Source organism: Cyanistes caeruleus, chromosome 14 (assembly GCF_971803275.1).
Source record: "Cyanistes caeruleus chromosome 14, bCyaCae1.hap1.1, whole genome shotgun sequence".
Classification (NCBI taxonomy): Eukaryota; Metazoa; Chordata; class Aves; order Passeriformes; family Paridae; genus Cyanistes; species Cyanistes caeruleus.
Window position 1 is genome coordinate 13034749 of NC_141714.1, and position 18094 is coordinate 13052842.

Here is an 18094-nt window from a genome sequence, read left to right on the forward strand (position 1 = left end):
CCAGTGCCCTGCTCCACCATGTCACTTGGATCCTGGCCTGAAGCACCTCCATGGTCAGCTCCAAAGTCTGTCCCACACTGCTGCAAAGGGATAAAGCAGGATGGAGAGGGTGGGGAGAGGGCAGCACTTTTTGGGTGGTCTTGCACTGGCACACACAGGACACAAAGCAACCATATCCAAGAAACCAGACATAACATTTACCAAAGTAGCTCTGCCTATCAATGCCAGAGCCCAGCTCATAGACAGATGACATTTCAGGAAGCCTGGTGAAAAGCTGCTACGTTAAAAAAACGGATTTGGTTTTAATTTGGTGGGGTTTTTTTTGGTGGTGGGTTTTTTTTAATTAGGTAACTTTTCTCGTGAAACTGCACTTTAAAACGTCTAAACATTCAGCCATTGTTTGGAGCTATTAAGTGTGCTATTTCAAATCTCATCTCTGGCAAGCATTCCAATTAAGCAGGCATCCTGTTGATCAGCTTTCTGATCACATGGGATTTGTTCTGCTGCTGCATCAGATACAATACTTTCTACTTTGACAGATTTCATGTGTACCCAGAAGGAGGCCCCACCCTTCTCATTTAGAGAGAAAAAAGTTCTCAAAGCTAGCTTCCACTGACAGCATCTTTGGGAAATCAAAGGCAGTTGAAAGAGAAATCTCTTGTTTGTCCTGAAATTGGTGTGGAGCAAGTTGGGCAGCAGGAATCAGACCAAGAGCTTGTTTAGTCTGAGTAAAGTGTGGGAAAGCATGAAGGGAGCAGTCACTACGAATTTTTATTTTTCTTCTTTGCCCATGTCTTCCTCATGGCACAATTTAGAAACCAGGGGCCCTTCTCATCAGATAAAGCTACCTCTGAAATGACAGCACTAACCAGACAAACAGACACATTCAGTTTGAGAGGCAATTTGAAAGGCAGGAGTAAAATTTAGGAGCACACTGGACCTAAAAGATTGCAAAGTGGAAAGATGGGAACTTTCCAAAGAGGAAATCCCAAAGATACTTTGAATAGCCAGCCAAAGAGCATCCATCATGAACTCCCTACAGAGGTAAACTTCAAATAGGAAGGGTTTGTTTTTGGTACAGGACTTGGAAAGCAATGCCACTGTCTTGTGAGAATTCAGGATTTCCTTCTGATGTGGACAATACTTTCAAACTCCACAAAAAAGAGGTGCAAGATTATAGCAATTAAGAGCCTAAGGCACAGCACAACTAAGGACCTTTTCTGTGGACAATCTTCTGTCTCACCTTTCCATCTTCAAAATGGAAAGAATAGACAGCATTTTCCTAACTTACAGGGCAGGGCCAAGACAAAGCTACTAGCAGACACACAGGATAATCAGAGTGATGGCAAACATGGAAAAGCCCCCAAAACACAGGCGGATATGCCAGACTGAGGAAATGGCCCAGGCTGGTGGCAGACCAACATCATGAAGGGACACTGGCCAGTTTTCCCTGCTGAAACAGAGAAACCTCCATCACAAGCTCTTATACCAAACAACACAACAACCTTCACTGTTCTCTGGTGAGAATAAACCAGGAACACCTGAGCTTTTCAAAGCTGGGGTGACAGATGCTGTGTCCCACATGGATAGAGAGGTCAGGCAGTGCAGGTGGGACACCAGGAGACCAAGTTCAGGCTGGTTCACAGACTTGACACCTTCAGGCTAGAAGAGCTTGTCCGAAGGACCTGGCCAGTCCTCATGTGTAGCACAGCACAAGAAGCCTCACCCAACTACAGCACACTAAGTGCACATTGACCCAGGAAAGATACTCAGCCCAACTTTAAACTGAGAACTCCTAATTAACTCTCAGTGCAGCTTATTCACATCAGCACTGAAGAGCTGCTTCAAGACCTCTGACAGTTACTGAAATATACATTGTGACAGACTAAAACTCAGCTGACAAACGTCATCCCCTCCCAGATACACCAACCAGCAGACACAAGCCATCCTTTCCCTGGCATAACAGGGTTCTCCAGCCTGAAACCTGTTTTAACTGACAAGCAAAAGCAGGGACAGGCAGTGAAGGCTTCTCTGAACTACCTGCTCCACAAACACCTATCTCCCACAGGCTTCCCTTCCTACCTGAAGAGAAGCAAATCTTCCTGCTCTTACTCTAAATCAGCATTACTGTGAAAAACAAGTGACAGGGCTGTGACATTAGTACAAGTCTCTGCTGGGACAGCTGCAGTGAAATGGGTCTCACTCATAGACATGAAAAAGGATTAAAGTCTAGGTAGGATTCATCTGCCCTAGTTTTAGTCCAACAGTGCAACACATCTAGTCCAAGGGAGTCAGCATCATCTCAGTGGAAAACAGCTATCCAAAACAGGATCCACTGGAATTGAGCCACTCAAAACTTCTGGGATGTATGTCAACCAACTGGTCAAAAAAGCAGCTGGTGCAAAGACCCTTCCACTTGAAGCCCTGAATCTCGCAGCTCCTCGGTTATCAGAGGAAAAGAGACACAGCTTGCAAGGAGATGCAAAGGTAGCATCCGACCCCTCTGGAAGGACTCTGCCCAGTTCTGTGCAGCACATACAATGGCCTGAGCTCAGGCACAGGGCTGGGGCCTCTGTGAGCAAACAGGGGAGGGACAGGGAGCAGTGTGAAGCCAATGGGTCCGTGGCTATAACTCACAATTGGCTGTAGCTGCGCGCCCGGTAGCATGAACTGCATCTGCTGAGCAAACATGGCTGCGGCCGTCTTCTGCTGGATCAGGTTGTTCCGTCCATTTATTTCAAGTTGTGTTTTTAAATGTGGGGGAGGGTGGAGATATTTGCAGTTCTCTCGGGTACACCGGCCCTAAAAAACATAATGGAACAGCATTTCAGTGAATGTAACACCCAGGGCAGCCAGAGAAATTTAATTAGGGATTGTTTGGGTTACTGGAACAACACAATCATCGAGGCGGAGGCAGCTTGGTAGCTACTGTGCCTCTTTTGTGATTTTTCTATAGTAGGTGAAGAGAAGAGCAACATGACTTCTCCTGCAGTAACACTAACTGAATACTATCAAGCTAAACCAAAAAGTCAGGCTTCCTGATGTTAAAATGATTGTTGTAAGAAAAAAACCCAAACAATCTAACACAAACACCAATACTTTCAGAAGCTGGTGGCAACAATTCCAGAAACAACAACCAGAATTCCCTGTGCTCCTTGCGTGGGTTGCTTTTCCCCTCCTTCCCAACACCAGACCACTTAATTTGCCCTGATAACCAGACAGCAAGAAACAAAACTGTCTCCACCATTTCCCCAGCTGCACTGGGTAAAACTTTAAGAGGACAGCTCTGTAAGGCAGCACCTCTGTTCCACAACATGCAGGTACCCCAAGATGCTGAGAACTAGCAGTCACAGGAGGAAGAACTGAAACCGTTTTCCCCCTTCATGCTTTCATTTGTCAAAAGTGATGTGTGTTGCATCACTGACTCCTTCCCCCATGCAATAAACGTAAGCACTGGCCATGCCAGTGGCTCCTAAAAAGCAGGAGATCACTGATGTTATCCCTGCAAATCAACTGAGATCATCACTTAAAAAACATGTATAAACTGTGCCTTACTTTCATAGTGTTTGCAAGTAGACATAAGAAGATAAATATCAATAGATCACTAAATAAGAAAGCTAGTAACAAATGTTGTCATTAAGATGAAATAGTTCTTGAAAATTAAGCTTTTTCTCTCCCCCCTTTCTTATTTAATTTCTTCCTCAAGAAACAAGAGGCACACAGAAAACATAAAACACTTAATGTAACTTTATGCAAAAATGGTTACTTTTTGAGGAACAAATTCTTTTTAGCTAATCAAAGCCTATTAAAATAAGGCCAGACATGGAGGCCACAGAGCTGTTCCACGACAGATAATTAATAACAGTTCCTGCAGCCAGCAAAGGCACAAGACCATCCATTACCAAGCCTGTCCCAGGCACAGTCGTCAAGGGCTGTACACAGAGTTCTCAGTCTCACTGTAATTACATTTGCCTTCCAAAAGGGGCACACCAGATGACCCCATGTACCTGTCCCTGTTAGCAGGATTATGTGCAGCAGAGCTGTAACCCCATAACCAGGTCCACAAGGATACAGCTGTTACACACCACTCACCCAAGGCTCAGGTGAGAACCTCCTGGGATCAGCCTCTGATGCATCCAGGATACTCCCCTGGAGATTCTTTAAGGCTTTTGCAAACATACAGGTGAAATCACTGGACAGTCCAAGAACCACTGCAAAAAGTCAATGCTGTCACCCACTGCAGGAGCTGGTTTTGAATCCCCAGCCAGGCTCCCCAGCATGCCAGGTCGCTGTAGGGCAGCCTTAGATTTCCAAGCTTTACTCTGCCCCACTTCCTGGTGGGAATAACAGCACCACTGGGGAGAGGGTTGAAGAGCTTGACTGCTGCTTAAAAGGGGCTGTTTGACATTTGTCATGGGAAAAGGCTCCTCTCTTACCTGCTCTGAGGAGATCAGAATTAAACAAAAGGCAAATAATTAAATGCAAGAAGTCATGGGCTTGAGACAGTGGGACAGGAAAAAAAACACTTCCAAACTTTAGCAGCCTGGCTTGATGGAACGAAACTCTCTGGCCTGCTCCTAGAAGAGCCCAGTGGCTCCCAGCAACCCAACTAAAAACAAAAGAGGCTTTTTCATGCTATTGTTTTGGCTTCTCAGTAATCCAGCAGCCCCAGATCACCAGCAGTGAGTTAATTGCTCACAGCCCCTGAGGACACAAATCTTCATCCCCAGACACTTTTTCACATCTGTGTGAAGTGAGGGTAAAATGGCAGCTGGCTGGTGCTCAGACTGTGCCACTACAAAGGAAATAACTGCATTAATCTGCAAGGACAACACTCATCAGCACTGGGCAGATTTGGGTCATTCTTCTCATGCTGCACAGGACCAGGCCTCTCGACAGACTATCCCATCATCTGGGACCCAGCAAGAGTCCAGGGTTCAGCCTCAGAGCACACCTGCAGTGTCCCACCTCCACAGCTCCTGCAGAGCTGCTGCTGACCAGGAGCAGACCCCACTGAACCACAGGCTGTATGTGGCCGGGCAGCTGCTCGATTCTAAGCTCCAACCTCCCACGGGCTTACACATCAGCCTTAGAAATTCCTCCTGACTGTAACTTGGCACAAGTGCTTTGGGTTAGGGAAACACTTATTTCTACCAAATTTGGAATAAATCTGTGTAGATGTTTCTACACTGCAGGAATGGAGAAGATTGAAAAAAAAGAACTACTGTTTTTTGTAAACAATACTTACACAGTTGACTTCAACTTGAGAAGGACTTTGCTGTTTCAACTGAAATTGTGAATATCATTGATACCAGCAACCCCAGCTTGGTGTGAAGCTTTGTTCTACTTTTTTCTTTCTCAAAGCAGTTTGTTTAATTCCAACAGGGGGTTCTACAAACAGAATATTTTTACTACCAATAAAAAAACCACCATACAGCACAAGGCGTTGGTCTTGCAGACAGAGCCTGTAAGCTGAAACCAGTGCCCACACAGTGCTACTGGTTTCAAGGACATGTATTTGTAAGAAACAGAGCTGTGCAAACGCTGCTGCAGAGCAAAGGCTGTAAAATGCTGTCAGACAGGCCTTTGAGGGCTCAGAAAGACTAAATGAATCACTGCTACACTCAGATTCAAACCCATGTCTTTGGTCTAACTCCTCCTTGCCAACATTTTGATCCTGAGCACCACCAACCACTTTGTTTCACTGAGGCACATTGGAAGCCACGGCTGAGTTGAGCTGCCCTCTCTCCAGCACTACAGTAAGTTCTTCATCTCTCAGACAATGAATTTTAGGAACTGGTGATGTGACAGAGTGACACAAAATGTTCCCAGTTTAGACATCTTACTATGTAACAACTTTCAAGCTGTCTCGCTCTATAGTCATGGGCACCAGTAGTACCCCCTGAACTCCAACACTGGAAGGGGTGAGCCCTTCTACCCTTCCATCACAATACCCACAGCTCCTGGTACTTCCCAGGAACAAACACAGTTCTTCTAAACCAATTTTTCAGCTCTACAAAAGCTGCCAGAAGGACAAAGGAACTGCCATTTTTAACTCCTCAGTACCAGCTGCAACACAGCAGGGAAAGCAACAGGGAACTGGTAGCAAATCTGCTGTGTGGATACTGGGCTGGGGATAAATCAGGACAACTCCATTTTATACCTGGGTGGCCTAAGAATACAACATGAGAAATACAAGAGGAGTTAGGCCCCCAGTTTTAGATGAGCATATTTATGCTACGAGGCACAGTTTTCCTGCAGGGACTAGCTGTGGCTCCAGCATATTGAAAGCTCAGCATAGGGTACGGGACAGTTCCAGGGCTGCGCACTGAAGACCAACTGAGACATTCTCCAAGCTGAGTGTTGCACCAAAAAGCACCATTACAGCACCTGGAGTGGCCATTGCATGTGCTGGTAGGGGCCTAGTGCTCAGAGACTGATCTGTGCTGGTAAGCAGCACATTGAGCCTGCTGGCACCAGAAATTTGAGATTTGCTGCTGTCAATTTAGCCTGAGCACTGACTCCAGGACAGGCGCATTCCCACCCTGTCCCGGGTGGCACACAAGCCTGCAGCCAGGGAATCACCACCCAGTAACAGACTGCTGCTGGCCTTGGTAACATGCTAAATATAGCTGTATTTTCTGGCTCCTCACAAAATGGAAGGAGTCTGAAGGACCATATTCATCTGATTCTCTGCCAACTACAGCCATGAGGGAAAAGCATATGGACTGCACTTTCATAGGCTTGAAAAATGGATATTAAAAATAAATCATTAAAAGATTTTATAAGAGTATCTTCTCCCCATTTCTTCCCGCACACTCCCCCACCCTTACAGTAGGCTGCTGGCATGTGATTGACTCTGTGTTGCCAACTTAAGTCATGCTGTGATGGCGTATACTGTAAATGGCTGGCATCTGACACCAGCTAACGTGACAGCAGCTTGCATTGCAACAAAGCCAGCTGTTTGGAGTGCAGCACTGACAGCAGCACACTGAAATCCCGTAGAAAAACCTGCATTACACCTGGCTCTGTAGAGTTTGCACCTTGTCATCTGCATCCTAGCTCAGAGGGATGCAAATAAGAGCATTCTGGGTACTGCACCAGGCTGGATGAACCTTCCCTAAGCATGTTGCACAAATTCTCTCCTCCCTGGCTGCTGAAGAGAGTTGAACAGTGCTGCAGAAACAAGGCACCCAGCACAAACCCCAATGCTTGCTCACATGTGCACCAGTAATGCAGTTTGTTACGGTCTCTTTAATCCCGGACACCAGTGAGGGGGCTCCAGACACACATTTCTGGTTTTAATGACTGTACACTATGTCCCATCAATCATGAGCAGTTCTCATGTGAAAATCTTCAAGCTAATGCGGCTTTTCACACACTGGAGGCTGCAGTAGGTTGGTGCCCTGACTGTGCAGTCTTTTCCACAGACACTGATGACATAGGCAATGACTGACAGCAAAGAGAATGAAAAGAGACCAGGCAGGAAAGGATTTCCATGTTTTGCACAAAACCAGGCACCAAAACACAGCTTGTCTACATAACTTTTCTCTGCATGAAGCAGCAGATTTCCACCTCCCCAAGAGGAACTCAGTGGGGAGGCACAATCAGAGATGTGCTGGCCCTGCTTACTCAGTGCCTGTCGCTCCAGTGCTGAGGCACAAAACGCTCTCTGCTTCCCATCCCACTCACCACATGCACACAAAGGCTCTCTCCTGGCTATGGATAAGGATCCATGCTTGTGCCACAGCCTTGCATGGCTTTCTCATACACAATACAACCTCAACTCACGGTGTCTGCCCCACATTTGCAGGGCAGGCTGCAAATTCATGCCATAGAGCATGAACTGTCCTGCAACAGGGGAAGGCAAGAAGTGGGAAGTTCAGGGTTGCATCCCCATGTCCATGCACAACTAAGAACATGCACTGAGCAGCACATGCTGCTTTAGGTCTCCCTGTGTTGCCACCTGCTCTGTAAGAAAAGAGGTCCTAGGAGACAGACTTGGTACATGATGCCCAAGCTCTAAGTCCTTCACCCATCCCATAAGAACTTGCAGCTTCAAAGTTACCCTTCCAGGACAGCAAACCACCAATGCACTATTTCTACTCAAGTTCTTTGTGCTCATTGCAGTTTGTCCTTAAGCAACCAGCAGCTCCAGGGCTGAGCAAGTGGAATGCTGGCTGGATTGAATGGCTCATCCTGCCACTTCCAATGCTGCACCACGTTCCTCTTTCCACATAGGTAGAGAACTGAGTTGGAGGAAAGGAGATAGTTGTCCATCTCACTGCTGGATCAAACACCTTTCACTGGCAAACATCAAATAGCATGGAAATAGCATGTTTTCAACTGGAAAACAAAAGAGGCTGGAGCTGACAAGTCAGTCTGATCATTAGCGAGTGTTGCGTCTCAGATAGGTGCTCACGCAGCCCAGCTGTCACTCGCTGCAGTTCAAAGCCCGCCTTGAATACACCTTTATCTGCGAGTCCTTTCTACAGGCTAATGAAATTTCAGAAATTTTGCTGCCAAATGAGGAAGTGAGAACTGCAACCTCTCCTGAACATTGACCCTGGCCCAATACATCACGTAACATCTGCTTAAGAGCAATGCTTTCCTCCTAGCAGTGTTGGAGCAACTGACTTCCACAGAGAAGTTTTAATCTGTAATTAGCAGAAAACACTCCTTGAATATGTTTTCATGGAAGGGTGTTAGACCCCTACAAACATCCTGAAAAGCAGCTCTAGAAGAATATAGTTAAGTGATACATGTCCCTACTGACCACACAGATCACCTATTTTCCTTGTACCCATTACTTGTGTATTTCAACTGCAGTTTTGCTCCACTTGCAATAGAAACCTAAAACTGGTTTAGGCCAGATCAAGAATTATTCTCTTCCTCCTTGAGGAAGGACCCATACCTAAAGGCTATGGTCACATCTACCCCCTTCCTTAAAACTCTCAGCTCTAGACTACGCAAACCATGCTCTTTCAACCCTCCCAGCGCAGTCTCCATGCCTTTCCTTAGGCGACTCCCCCAGTCCCTGCTGCTGTGGGTACCTGCACGGAGCACTGTGTTCCACCTAATCCCTGACTAGTGCTGTGCAGGTACACAGATTTTTTCACATGTCCTGCAGATCACACTGCTGCTTTTACATCCCTGCATGGCATTTTCTTTCCTATTAACAATGGAATGTTCTTTGATTCACTCTCAACAAGCCTCTTCCAGAACTACTCCAGACCTAGCTATGCTGCACCCTGTATGAGGCAGCTGATTCACTCCAACGCTGTATTTCATACTGTTTTTATTGAACTCACTCGCCTTTTTATGGATTACTTTTCCAACCTGTCAAAACTATCTGCAACTCCACATCTAGTTCTCTAAAGAGTCTGTAGTTCTTTCCAGCTCAAAGCACCCTACCAATTTAACAAGCATACTCTCTCTATTCCATCATTCAAGCCATCAGAACAAAACAAAACCGAACAGTCCTGCCAAGCACATCCTTCCAGACCGCCACTGAACTCAAGTTTTCCAAGCTGTTGTGGATAGTTACATTAAAGTTTATCCAATGCTTTGTTCCCTGTCTTGTTTGGAAGTGGATTTGTGCTGCATCAAAGACTCTCAAACCTAGAGCCAGCACTCCATCCTCCCTCTCTGAAATAACTCCTATCAAAGGCTTCCCAGTTCTACTGCTTTTTCTGCTCCTTTTGGGACAGATGTTGGGATTCTGGAGAGTCCGTGCTCTGCACCCCTCCTATGCCAGCAGCCCTGCTTATACAATATTGGGTACAAAGAAACTGGTGGTCTAAAGTTACTTGTAACAGCAATAAAAAATACAGCACAGCTGGCTGCTGACATTTTCCTAATGCAGGTGTAACACCCATTTACAGAGAGCCCAGAGACTGCTGTTATGGTGAGGATCCTGCTGTGAATAGATCATAGCTGGAAAGAAAAAGCAAAATGTATGTTCTAGCCAGGAAAGGTTACAGTTCATGAATACAGAATTTGGTAGAAAGAGAATTCAAATACCCCATAAGAAGCACAAAACACAGTTCTACAATATCTCTAGGATGAGTTTTGCCTAACTTTGAAATTCCCACCTCTGAGTAAAAGGAGCCACCTCCCTGAGCCTAGGCAGACAGATGAGAAGAAAACTGCTAAAAACACCCCAGGTGTTATTTTAGCCCAGCTCAGCTCCCCTGCAGTCACTTGAGAATCGTTTGCAGATTTTATGCTGTTCTGAACGATGCTCTGAGCTGCAGCAGCAGCATGTCAGCTCTGACCCAGGGCTGCTGAGGTGAACAGGGACATGTCTTTTGTCAGGGTACAGAGGACAAGAGTCAGACCTGCCTTTCCACACAGCTTCAGTGGAAAAACCAGAATAGCTATCACAAGCTCCCAGGGCTACCAACGTTTCCTGCACTCTCAAGGCAATCCCAGCTTGTCACTAAAACAGCAACTGAATTTCATGGCTTCAATGAGTGTTAGGTCAAGCCCTTTCTAAGCAAGCCTAGACTTGATTTTGACTAAAACGAGTGAACCTTGATGTTTTGCATTATTCCAAATGAAAGCAGGTGACATTTGGCAGCTATGACAAGAGTTTTGGGTCCTTTTGAACTGAGAGCTCAAAGCAAAGCTCAGTGGCACATGCAAGTGCAAGGCAGCTTGAAAACCCTCAGAGCACACCAAGCAGACACTCTGTGTTCACCCCACTGAAGGGAGGCTGGTACACTTTGCTCAGTCTCTGTCTGCCTCTGGTGCATTTTGCACAGTCCCAGTCAACCCAGATTTCCTACAGCTGTGGGGCAGAGCCTTGAGATGCCAACCAATGCTTGGGCTTAAAAAGCCCAAAACATTCTATCCTCTGCAACTTTAAAAGAACAGGTCAGTGAAACACTACCACTTCAGTCCAGATAGAGTCTAGCTCTATGGCCATAGAGTCAGAAAAACACACAAGAAATGGAAAGCAAACTCAACAATACCTGGCTCTAAGACACTGATGCTGTTCTTTGGCCTCCCCCTGTGACTGTTCTGCTAGGATATTTTTGCTTTGCAGGGAGGATAGAAAGGACACAGAAGGTAAAAAAATACCTTTTTGCAAAAAGTATTCAAGTCCAGCAAAAAAGCTGCCAACAGCCAGCTGAGGAGACTGCTGAACAAACCGTAACAAGTCCATCTCTTTGTCGTTCCAGCCTCAGACTGTGAAAGCCAGCCTCTACCACAGACACAAAACAAGCTGTAAGGGGCTGTGTTGTGTGCCACTGGCTCAGGAGGATGTGCTGTGCTTGAAGGCTCTCACCCATCACAGGACTGGAAAGCTGCCCCTTGCCACCAACACATGATGACCAACCCCTGTGGCACGTGGCCAAGCTGACAGGGCCTCAGTCATATACCTACTGCAGAGTAGGACAGGTCACCACCAAAAGGCATATAAGGGACAGCAGCACTTTGCCCAAGCAGAGGACACTCTTCCCATCACATGGCACAAACAGTTTAGCACCTGAACAATTTCACCAGCATATTAAAAATGTACACTGAGCACATCACAGTGCTTCCCTCACACCAGGGTAAGACTGTGATCAGGTGCAAATGCTGGGAACAAACAGATGCACAGTGTGACCAAGCCCTACTGCACATGCCAGTCCTTTCAAATAATCTGTATAAAAGTGCAAAGCACTTGGACAGGGGGTTTGCAAGCTCAGATGTGCTCTGCTGGAACTCAAACATGCTTATCTAGGACTCACTTAAAATCTGTAGCCTCAAAATGCTTGTCAAGCTTGTTTTTGTTACAAAATTCAAAACAGAACAGGAGACAAAAACATAGCAGAAAGCAGAATTTCTATGTCCTCATCTCCCTTTTTGGTAGCACCTTAACTGGTGACAGCCACTCACAGCCATTGCCAATCACTTCAAACCACTGACCTCGGCAGGCAAATCCAGCCCCAGAAAGAAACGATGGCTTGTTACCACAGAGCTCAAGTACTATCACCCTGACATTTTAAAATATATTTTAATTAGGAACAGGGGGGACATGCAACTACTGCATTCCAGTAGACTCTAAGCAGCCACAGGCACTAGCCTAAATTCCCAAATCCTTATTCACCTGGCAATTAGGGAAGCTAAGAGCTGCTGTGAGTGAAGTTTTGCACATTGCTGAATACAGCAATGTTCTACTGAGTTTCCCCAGGACAGCACAAAGAGGTCATGGCTGTCCTCCTGCTTTCACGCAGGATTTTCATTCCAAGCTGTTTGTTATACTTGAAGGTTCTTAAAAACTCAGAGCAGTTATTTTGTTGGGAAAAGCCCTGTAGCTCCTTCATTATATTTTTACATCTTGACAACTCTTTCCAGCTCTGTTCCCCTGCCAAGCTCTCTTCTTTGAGGCCAATGGCACACTCTGTTATGCTCAATGAAAAAAAGTATATTGATTTTAATGTTTTTGTTTTGTGGAACATTTTAGCTTGCTCCAAGCAATGGACAGTGTTTACCAAGCCCAAAAAATATATATTAAAAGAGTATGGCACTGATAAAGTATATTTTTTGACATTTTTTATTGCTGTATAGCCACAGAGCAGAAAAACAGGTTTATCTGAGGGATTACTATTTCCAATAACAGCAATCTCATTCCACAAAAGACAGGACTAAAGACTTCATCAAGACTTTCATCAAGCTCTTTTCTTTTGTATCCACCAATACATTTTGATTATGTTACGTTTGTGAACCGTATCAGTCTGTTACCACCACATATTTGAAACAAGGTTTAAACAGAGTAGAAGTATCATCATTTAGAGTTCTGAACTGAGCCTTTTAAATGTCTTCCAACTATTATTCCACTTCTCTCCTAGGTTCAGGAATGCTAAAAGCACAATAAAATAGGCTTCTTTAGTACAGTATCAAAAACAGGCTCTCTCCAAGACAAATAAAATTTTACAGATCTGCCTGGCCACAGACCTGCTGAAGGAAATGATCGATAACAATTACAAAAGAAGGCATTTAGTGTCCAGTAAAGAGAGCACATTTAGGAGCATGTTTAGCCCTGGGACCACTACATGTACAGAGTAGGATGTGGAGTAGATGGCATCCAACAATGTTAATATTCCTGTGGGTTTCAATGTGGGACTATTTCTAAGTAAAAAAAAAAATCAATTCTATCTGAAGATAGAAACACTGGTAAGTCATTGATTTTTCTTCTATAATAAATTAAAAAAAAAAAAAAGCCCATGCCAGCTCTCTGGAACAATACTGCACAAGTACTGTATTAAAAAAAACACCACAAAATCCCAAAGAAAAACAAACAAAATTAAACTTCACATATGGCTTTTACCTTCCATCTCACTCAATTGTGTTCCTCCTGACTGCTATTACACCAGGCCAGCATTTGAAAACAGCAAGTGCAGTTTCTCTTGTCCCTTAAACCATCTTTTCATTGTAAATCCCATAATCCAATTCTATAACTTTCACCAGCTGAATCTGTCAAGGTCATATGGGAAAGTTGATGCTTCTGACCTTCCTCTACCTACAGTGTCTGTTGAATATTACAATTGCAGCAGACAAACCACACGTAGACAGAACCAAGCAAAGCACGTTAAAGCCCAGGAGAATAAATGTTAAAGTACTGTGTTCATGAATACAAATATCGGACATGTGACCACCTCTGGCAGCCTCACGTCTCAAGTTTACACAAGGGAAAAGGCAAATAGGGAAGAGCAGAGATTGGTAACTAAGAGTCTGACCCAAACACTCCCTCCTGTCCTGCAGAGGGCAAAGTCATGCTCAGAAAACCTCATTCTCACTATGCTTCAGAAAGCAAAATTAAATTGCAAATAAAAAGATATGGAGGTGGCTAGGTTGGTTGGGTTTTTCTAAGAACCTGGCAGAACACAACCATTCCCTGAGCAGGGAAGGATGTGGCTGGGCTCTGCCACTCCAGCTTTCCACAAGTCACGTAGAAACACCAAGATATGTCAGAGCCCAGTTGCACAGTCCTGTGCAATAGCTTAAGCCAACAAAGGAGATGAGTGCAGGGCAACAGCAGATGCAGCAATACAGGAGGTGATGGCCTCAGTTGCCACCACGGGATTTGCTCCCTGACATCTGTCAGAACCAGGGGTCTGATGTTCCAATGCACAGGACACCTTTCTGCTCTTGGCTAGGATTTGCCCCATGGCAGAGAGCAAAGCCAGCTTGTCCTGCTTCTCACCCTGATGGCCCACTGACATCCCCAGCTGCTTTCTCAGGCTACGGTTCAGTTCACCAAAGACCAAGCTTTGTCCTCATGCTCCTGTTTCAACTACACGTGCCAGGCATATTTGTGCACAGCAGCACGTTTCCCCTCTGCTCTGGCTTTGCAGAGAAGCTACCAAGCTATGAGAAAAGAGCTGACTGTGTGCCACCAACTCCACACATCTCCGAGCAAGGACCCCAAAGCTTTCTGGTCCTTGCCAGGCCTCAGATTTCATGCCCATGGTATAATGAACTTGCTGTTGGCCAAAGGATTAAAGGTGCAGATACAAAAAGTACCTTCGAGAGAGCTCCTGCAGCCTGCTAGGCACAGCAGGCAAGGACCACACATCTCACATGGGCCTTGGCTTCCAAAAAGGACATTCAGGCCAAGTGACATTGAATCACAGCCCTCCATCTAGGAGGCAGCATGGCTTGAAGAGAAAGGAAGAAAGAGAAAAAAGGAAAAAAACAAGCAAAAATAAGAAGAAAGCCTGCCTTGCCCTAGGCAAATATTCTACCTCGGTCAGCTTTTGCAGACTGATCAATTTAGTGAGTTGTTTATTACAGCCAGTAACATATGCACATTTAAGTCACAGAGGGGATTTTCCTCTTAAAAAAACACCTTCAGAAGTGTTCTTTAAAAACACCTGGCACTAGAAAGCAGATATGTGACCAATATTTTCTACCATCTCAAGAGACAGGGAGGTTAAGGCAGTGTAAATGTTTGTTAGGAGCTGAGCCCATGGAGAAGCATAGCAAGCTGTGGTGACAACAGGACAGACCTTTTTCCACAGAGGCAAACATGATGGGCTCACAGTGCCAAAGATAATCCACTGACATCTCTATGGGCAAAAGGAGAGTTTGGCAATGACAATTCTGGGATAAAACTGCAATTAGTGAGACATATTTAGGTGCAGTTCCCATGCACTAGTCACAAGTGCCACACAGGCAGCCAGCTTTAATGAACACGATGCCAAATTCTGTGCCAACATCTGAAAACCTGTGAATATACAATGGATTTATTACAACAACCTTGGCTAGAACAAAACTTCTACCTGTTCTAATTACAACACTACTCAAGATCCCTGCTCCCACAGTCTGTTAGGCAGTCTCTGAGGGTCTGTGCAGATTCACACTCCCAAACTCTCTTAGCCAAAGCAGATCCATGCTCTTGTCCCTAACTGAGCACACTCAGTTATGAAGCAACAAAGCCTTCACAGGAACAGTAAGCCAACACAGATGCTGCAAACCAGACTGCTCAAGGTTTCTGCAGAGGCTTTCTGCTTACCTTGCATTCCATGCTGACCTAGATAGCCAAAATTCAGGGTCTGTGGTCTCCACACTGATGTACAGCCCAAAGACACCACAATCTAGAAAGAGTGATCTGCTTTCTCCCCATGATGCCAGGAATGGGTATTAACTGATAATGTACTTTGCAGAAACCATGATTTCAGCTGCTGAGAGGTTAATTCCATGTAGCACTGTGATCTGTTCCCTTCTGTGTAACAAGAGCTGTAGGACAGAACACTGAAAAGGCTGTATGCCTAGTTAGGTGGATGTATCCATTTACTCCTGTGGGATGCAACTTTTGGTCTGACCTAAATTCTCCTCTGAGCAGCACTGGTATAAGTGCCAGAACAGCTAAGAAAGGAATGTGTCCTGCATGAGCATACATGTGTCTGTCCATCCATCTGTCCCAGCTGACCAATAAGAATGGAACTGATCAGGGCTTTCCCTTCTTTTGCTTGGTGCTTTGGAGTTCATGTTTTTAATAACTACCAGATTCACTTACTTAGGTTTGAGAGCACAAGAGAAAAGCTGGGGGAGGCAGAAGCAGCTAAAGCATATCCATGTCGATGTGCTTGCTTATTCAGACTTGAGGCACAAAAGCAAACCGATCAAATTACCATGGGGTTTTTCTGTCCTTCCCGTATTGCTGCTCTGCTTTCCAGACTTCTACCCTCAGCTACTTATCCTTGTCCAGTTCACCAAGTGCAGTACAGACTGCCTGAGATGCTCAATCTTTTGCAGATGAGGAGTGCAAGGGTGTTTTCAATTAGAAAGCCATCTTAAACAACATTACTTCCTTAGGCAGTAGACACCTGATCTCACGTATTTTGCTTTTGCTACTGGCAAGAGATAGCTTCAGATGCAGCACAATCCCTTCCTAAAAGGGCAGCAAGAAAAAGACCTTTCACTGCCCTCACCGGGCACAGTCAGGATGAGTCAGCTGCAATGCAAATGTTCATTTGTTTTTAGGTGGGATGGGCCCATATAGATGGATGGGGGTTGGAGGGATTTTTTCTGCAAGAAAGAGTGACCTTTCTTGAGGACATCTGCAGTCTCTCTGCCACGAGAGGAGTAGCTGCAGAGAAGCTCCAGGGTCATTAGCAAGTCTGGAATGCAGCAGGACCAGTGCCTACGTAAGCAAACACTCCAACACAGCCGGAAAAATGCTCCAACTGGTTTAAACCAAGATAGACAGACTTCTGATAGGGCCCAGGCAGAAATCCCTGCACAAACTTCTCTTCAAGTGCCTCTGATACAGGCCAAGATGGACAAAGTAAGAAAATTGCAAACACTTTTCTCCTGATTGGGCTAAGCACTGAAAGGATGCTTAAAATTATTCTCCAAGAATTAGCACAATCAAAACAGGAAAAAACCCCACAGTTTTGAGTAGTGCTTTTGTCCTACCTAATGTGAGCTCTATTCTAAGTAGAGACTTCTAAAGATTTTATATTACTGTGGACTCTTCAAAAACCCATGCAGAGAAACACAAAACAACAATGAAAATCCTCTTAATTCAATCTGTGCTTTATCGCACAAGGCCGCAGCAGGGGATTTCTGGCTGTGGGAATACAAATACTCATCAATGCTACAGCTCAGGGTCCTGCTCCAATTACTACCCAAACACAAAATGAGACAGTCCCAGCCTGAAGAGTTTTCAGTCTAAATACACCAGACTTGATGGAAAAACCCCAAGCAGCCAGGGGAAGCCTCAGCAACACCCAGACTGCATTCCAGCTGCTCTGTGCCGGGCTGCTGCAGCCGTGATGCCCTCGATGCCTCCCGAGCTCCTTCCTCCTCGAAGCCTGCCCAGTGTCCCACCTTTGCATCGCTAGCTAAAAGTGATCCTGCCCATTTGTCCCCCAGCCCCCAAGGGATTTCACCCTCCCTGCCCCCAACTCTCCCAAGGATGCTGCAGAGCGGTTTGGGTGGGTTCTGGTGACAGAAGTGACATGGCTGTGCTGGGCAATCTGTGCCCTGCCGTGACATGCCAGCCAGCAGATGCTGACAGAGCTGGCAGTGATGGGTGGTCGGGGTCTCTGCCACATCCCTGAGCTCCCCAGTCCTATGGGAAAGTGGCTTGGGGAGCTGCACTGCTCCCCACAGTCACCCCAACCTCCTTCCCTCGAGATCCCTCACAGCTCAGACATCCCTGTCTGATGGCTTTCCAGCTTCGAGCCCCAGAGTCACTCAGCCTGCCTGCCTTGCTCCAGCTCCCACCCTGCAGCACATCACCGAGGTTTTACAGGCAACAGGATTGACACAGCAGGGAGTCAAAGTCTGCAGGGAGGTAACTGAGATTACATCTTCATCTGCAAGGGCACCAGATGCACCGAGAAACAAAAATGACTTCTGAAGCAACAGGAGTGGAGAGCAAGAGACTTCTCAGGCTGCCTTGTACAGTCCCTGCAGACACTACAAAAAGGACAAAGAGGACAGGGGAGCTGCTCTAGGGCTTGGGGACAAATAGGCCCAGAGGGGAGAAGGAAACAGAGCATAAAGAAGAAAAAAGGCATTAGAATAAGGCTTCAATTGCTGCACCATCGGAGCAAGATTTGGGAGGGTTCCTGCATAAGCAAAAACATCTTTT

The 18094-nt window shown here is 45.7% G+C and overlaps 1 protein-coding gene across 25 annotated transcripts in view; it reads right to left on the bottom strand.

Moving 5' to 3' along the window:
* The window catches only part of MBNL3 (muscleblind like splicing regulator 3), an 87923-nt gene that overhangs the window by 25847 nt on the left and 43982 nt on the right, over positions 1-18094 (bottom strand). For all 25 annotated transcript variants that reach the window (XR_015276512.1, XR_015276517.1, XR_015276511.1 and 22 more), the window contains one exon: positions 2638-2802. Coding sequence is in view for 16 of the 25 variants with exons in the window: in XM_086850973.1 (XP_086707099.1) it covers positions 2638-2802 (165 nt within the window). In the remaining 9 variants the exon portion in view is untranslated. The remainder of the gene's footprint in view (positions 1-2637; positions 2803-18094) is intronic.